Source organism: Sander vitreus, chromosome 3, assembly GCF_031162955.1.
Source record: "Sander vitreus isolate 19-12246 chromosome 3, sanVit1, whole genome shotgun sequence".
NCBI lineage: Eukaryota > Metazoa > Chordata > Actinopteri > Perciformes > Percidae > Sander > Sander vitreus.
Window position 1 is genome coordinate 6,145,036 of NC_135857.1, and position 6,155 is coordinate 6,151,190.

At 41.4% G+C, this 6,155-nt stretch overlaps 1 protein-coding gene across 3 annotated transcripts in view; it reads left to right on the forward strand.

Moving 5' to 3' along the window:
• nf1a (neurofibromin 1a) overlaps positions 1 to 6,155 on the forward strand; it is a 223,417-nt gene that overhangs the window by 79,717 nt on the left and 137,545 nt on the right. For all 3 annotated transcript variants that reach the window (XM_078245820.1, XM_078245821.1, XM_078245822.1), the window contains exon 15: positions 5,564 to 5,643. In XM_078245820.1, coding sequence (XP_078101946.1) covers positions 5,564 to 5,643 — 80 coding nt within the window. The remainder of the gene's footprint in view (positions 1 to 5,563; positions 5,644 to 6,155) is intronic.

The window sequence follows — 6,155 nt, forward strand, 5'->3', positions numbered from 1 at the left end:
GTATGACTTGATCAAATTTTGAAAAGTACTGCAGCCCGCGGGTTCTTCCCGCGGGCTGCAGCGAGATGCTCCTCTCTGTGCACGGTAATTCTCAGCAAGCAGGGGCGCCTGCAGCTGCATGGGGTGCCGGCGCAGAGGATTTAAAAAAAAAAAAATGTAAGTGCTCGTGCCGCCCGCCATGTGTCATGACAAAATGCCGCCCCAGGCGGCTCTCCGCTTCCCCGTGCCAAAAACCGCTACTGGCACCGATGGCTGGTCCCTCCCGGCAATGTCCATTGCCACTTCGTTCACCAGACAGACTAAATATAAACGTGAAAATTCAAATGACACACGCTTACAGACAGAGTGATAAAAGAGATGCAGCCATTTAATACAGTGAAGAAGGCAACATTTAAGGATATGCTGTACTCTTTTGATTTTCAATACGAGCTACTTTTATTCTAGGGGCTTTCCGACCGGAGGAATTTTTGCAGTTCTTAGAACTAAACGTTCCTAGAACACTTTTTTCGTTGTTCCGACAGGAAAAGTTTGGGGATTTTTAAGTTCCTCTGGCCGCAGTAGCGTACTTTTTTAGCTCCTACTTCAGAGCAGGGTCTTTTCCTTTTTCCTAGGTGTACTTGATTGGTCGAAAGTCACGCCCACTGCCAACTCGGAACTTGCAGACAGAGCAACAACCAACAACGGGACATTTTTAACAATTTTCACCATCTTATTCATCATTAAATTCACTTCTGGCAACGTTTTTGTCGAGAAATTAACTGTTTAGATTTCGAAAATTGATGCCGAATTGACAATTTGCTTCAAAGTTTTCGGAGTTGAGAAGCTCAATGAAGTGAGGCGACAGCCAGCAAGCGCCTGCCCCAGCCTCTAGCTCGTCTTGCTCAGACACCTCGCTGTAAGCTGGAGGTCTCTCAGTTCGTAAATAAGAGGCTTTTATTTCGCCGTTGACGGTTTGTTTGTTTAAATATCACAACACATGTCCATCATAACATTAACGGGAACCTGTGGTTAACTGTCTTTTTGGAGTTAAACTTCACAAGCGTGTCCTGCGGCTCGCCGGCGGACGGACACACACACACACACACACAGTCACACACAGTCACACACACGTCCACAGCGCAGCAGGCAGAGGCAGACTCTGTTCCGAGTATAATAAAGCCCCGTCTGTGTTGAGCAAAACATTCCGTGAATTACTACGAGAATGGACGGAATGCTGCTTTGTTGTTGTTGTATGTGGCGCTAAGGTCTAGTGACGATGCTATAAAGACCGTTGCCGTGCTTGCGTCACTCTCTTATCCCTCCTACCAGTCCCTATGGCCACTTGCAAACGGAAAAAAAGATTTTGGGGGAGAGTAGTTCTTAGAACTGCTTAGAAGTGTACTTTTCCTCTAAAAAGTACAAGTACTATCCAGTCAGAAAGCACCTAATGAAGTGGCATGTTTCACTTCATAGACTGTGTACTTGTGTTTTGTTATACGTTATCTGGGATCACATAACAGTGAAATAAGCAAAAAATGTATCTTAAATAAATGAATACTTTAAATTTCACGGAAAGCGACAATTATATTGTTAATCGCAAATATTTCTGAGACAATTAATTGTACAGTAACATTTTTAATTGTTACAGGCCTAGTCATGTTGCTGTATATCATGTTTTAACCACATCATGTAAGTTTCAGGGAAATCGAATGATTTTCGTCAGGGCTTACTTCCTGTTTCCAGTAGGTGGCGCTATGACTATAACTAATTATTGACTTGTACATGCTCTCAGGCTTGTTCTCTAATAAAGTAAAGAAAATTTGGGGTAAAATCATCCATAATTTGAAAATGAATTTCAATATAGTGGACATTCTGTTTTTTGTATTTCTGAATATGATACATATGCCTACCAAATTTCATGCCTATAAGTGAAAGTAAAACGAGGGGGGGGGGGGGGGTTAACTTTGAAAACTATTAAGGAGGCACTATCGAGCCAATTTGCCACAGCCAAGGCCAAGACCCATATCAGATCTAAATTTTGTGTATGAATAATTTTCATAACTTTTTGAGTGGCCCAAGCACCTTGTTTCTGCGCTCAAAGACATAGAATAACCCTGGCCAGCTTCTTCCTCCATAGTATCCATTAGGGCTGTCCCAAACAATTATTTTTTAAACGATTAATCTATCAATTATTTTTTTGATTAGTCGACTAATCTAGCGATTCATTTTTCGATTAATCTAACGATTAATTTTTCAATTAGCGATTATTTCCCCATTGCTCAATTATTGACAATTTACACTAAACAAATTTCAATAAGGTTCAAATCTCTATTTATTAAAAGTGTTTAACACTGCACTGTTCAAGTAAAATTAATTTGTAGTGCAACCTGAAGCCAGATGTAGGCTCTCTAACAACAAAATAAAGTCACTTTCAGAAGAAATACAAACTAAAAACTTAAAGTAAACAGAGCAAGTGCAACAAGAGTAGCCTGTATTTTGCTTTTTTTTTTTAACAGTAGTAGGTACAATAATGAATAAGCTCTTGTTTAACATCCAAGTTCTTCTGCCTTTAATCTTACAGTAAATAAAGTGCAATTTTAGCAACATATGAAATCAGATGTATCAAATATATCCAACAATAAAACAAATTAACATTTCAAGTCATTTTCAGGAGGAATACACAAATACAAAACGTAAAAACAAAACCGTAAAAAAAGTGCTATTTTTCTCTCTCCTTTCTAAGGGAATTATGAGCCCGATTTAAACCCAACATGTTTTTAATACGTGGGCCATTATAACTGACATTATAAAGGACTCGTGAGATATCTGAAACAATCTGGCCTGGTTGCGCAATTATCGAAGACAATGTTACAGATGGGGGAGACGCAGCACAGTTTACCTCACACTCAAGTCAGTGCAGGACATACAGTGGATACGGAAAGTATTCAGACCCCTTTAAATATTTCACTCTTTGTTTCATTGCATGCCATTCGCTAAAGATTCCTCGCAAGTTCAACAACACGTTGAGAAAAAGGCTCGCACACGGCCTTCTCAAGTGTGGGAGTATTTTACCAACAACAACGTGGTAGTCTGTAGACTTTGTAAAATGATCCCTGAGTCAGGATAACAGCAGCAAAACACCGAAGGTTCTGCTCACCTATGCCTCTCCAGCTTCTCCCGTAGTTCTGGGTATACAGTGGGTAGGGAAAGTATTCAGACCCCTTTCATTTTTTCACTCTTTGTTTCATAGCACCCATTTGCTAAAATCAAAAAAGTTAATTTTATTTCTCATTAATGTACAGTCAGCACCCTATCTTGACAGAAAAAAACAGAAATGTAGAAATTTTTGCAAATTTATTAAAAAAGAAAAACTGAAATATCACATGGTCATAAGTATTCAGACCCTTTGCTGTGACACTCATATTTAACTCACATGCTGTCCATTTCTTCTGATCCTCCTTGAGATGGTTCTACTCCTTCATTGGAGTCCTGCTGTGTTTAATTAAACTGATTGGACTTGATTAGGAAAGGCACACACCTGTCTATATAAGACCGTACAGCTCACAGTGCATGTCAGAGCAAATGAGAATCATGAGGTCGAAGGAACTGCCCAAGGAGCTAACAGACAGAATTGTGGCAAGGCACAGATCTGGCAAAGGTTACAAAAGAATTTCTGCAGCACTCAAGGTTCCTAAGAGCACAGTGACCTCCATAATCCTTAAATGGAAGAAGTTTGGGACGACCAGAACTCTTCCTAGACCTGGCTGACCAGCCAAACTGAGCAATCGTGAGAGAGGTAAAGAAGAACCCAAAGATCACTGTGGCTGAGCTCCAGAGATGCAGTAGAGAGATGGGAGAAAGTTCCACAAAGTCAACTATTGCTGCAGCCCTCCACCAGTCGGGGCTTTGTGGCAGAGTGGCCCAACAGAAGCCTCTCCTCAGTGTAAGACATATGAAAGTCTGCATAGAGTTTCCCAAAAAACACATGAAGGACTCCCAGACTATGAGAAATAAGATTCTCTGGTCTGATGAGACCAAGATTGAACTTTTTGGCGTTAATTCTAAGCGGTATGTGTGGAGAAAACCAGGCACTGCTCATCACCTGCCCAATACAATCCCAACAGTGAAACATGGTGGTGGCAGCATCATGCTATGGGGGTGTTTTTCAGCTGCAGGGACAGGACGACTGGTTGCAATTGAAGGAAAGATGAATGCGGCCAAGTACAGAGATATCCTGGAAGAAAACCTCATCCAGAGTGCTCAGGACCTCAGACTGGGCCAAAAGTTCACCTTCCAACAAGACAATGACCCTAAGCACACAGCTAAAATAACAAAGGAGTGGCTTCGGAACAACTCCGTGACCATTCTTGACTGGCCCTGACCTAAACCCAATTGAGCATCTCTGGAGAGACCTGAAAATGGCTGTCCACCAACGTTCACCATCCAACCTGACGGAACTGGAGAGGATCCCCAAATCCAGGTGTGAAAAACTTGTTGCATCATTCCCAAGAAGACTCATGGCTGTACTAGCTCAAAGGGGTGCTTCTACTCAATACTGAGCAAAGGTCTGAATACTTACGACCATGTGATATTTCAGTTTTTCTTTTTTAATAAATTTGCAAAAATTTCTACATTTCTGTTTTTTTTCTGTCAAGATGGGGTGCTGAGAAATAAAATGAACTTTTTTGATTTTAGCAAATGGGTGCTATGAAACAAAGAGTGAAAAATTGAAAGGGGTCTGAATACTTTCCGTACCCACTGTATACCCAGAACTACGGGAGAAGCTGGAGAGGCATAGGTGAGCAGAACCTTCGGTGTTTTGCTGCTGTTATCCTGACTCAGGGATCATTTTACAAAGTCTACAGACTACCACGTTGTTGTTGGTAAAATACTCCCACACTTGAGAAGGCCGTGCGCGAGCCTTTTTCTCAACGTGTTGTTGAACTTGCGAGGAATCCATACTTGCGCTGTTGCTGGAGGCAGCCATGTTATTTTGTTTTTCTACACGTGACGCGTCGACGCAAATTATTTGTGTCGACGCAAATTATTTGTGTCGACGCATTTACGTAATCGATGACATTGACTGCGTCGACGAATTGTCCCAGCCCTAGTATCCATAAATGCTATCACCTTTTGGGGGCATTCAAATGTCTTAACTTTGCCTGTGGTGTCAATCTTCAGCCTTGCAGACAATTAAAAATAAAAAATCTCTAATAAAAATATTTAAAAAATAAAGACCTGATTCCCTCCGCAGTTGAGGTCAATAACCGCACACTTTATCTCTGTATTTGAGACTTTAATGAATTGCTCCCTATGCTGCGCCATCAGTGTATGAATGTGTTTGAATGTCTATCTGATGAGCAGGTGGCACCTTGTATGGCAGCCTCGGCAAGCAGTGTATGAATGTGTGTGAATGGCCCCTGTACATGTAAATGCGCTTTGAGTCTTCATTAAGACTAGAAATACGCTATACTAATGTAGTCCATTCACATTACAGTCCATATTTCTTAACTGTAAAACTACCACAAACTATTGTTTCAGTTCGTTCTCCTCCTCTCCTGTCTTCTGTCCTTTCTGTTTTCAGGCACTGTTAGTTCTGCACCAGCCAGTGACCATTGAGCTGTGGAATCCCGATGCCCCCATAGAGACATTTTGGGACATCAGGTACTTATCAATCTTCTCATCTTTCCATAAAGAAGGGGGCGATCAAATACCTGGCTCTTATCCACAGTCATATACCCATAGAGACACAATTGTCTCCTATGGCCCTATTATCACCAACACATTGACTAACTTTAAACAGGTGGAGGAGCATGTATGCTACACTAACAAGTGGCATCTGGACACCCCAATTTGGCACAATATACACCTAATGTCTGGTAACAAACCCTTTGCTTTTAAGCAGTGGAGTGACAGTGGCATATATACTGTAAACCAGCTAATCAATGAGAAAGGTATGTTGAGTTTTGAAGACCTAAGAGCTAGTTTTGAGGTCCCCAGGACATCCTTCTTCTTGTATCTGCTATTAAGAGCAGCCATAAAATGTTATGGAGTGCAATGGGGAAACCGCCTTGAGCCGCACCCAGTTATTAAATGTTTTGTTGATTTTCCTGTGAGAGGATTAGCGTCCAAGATCTATGCTAAACTGATGCAAGTATCCATAAGAGAACTCCCAA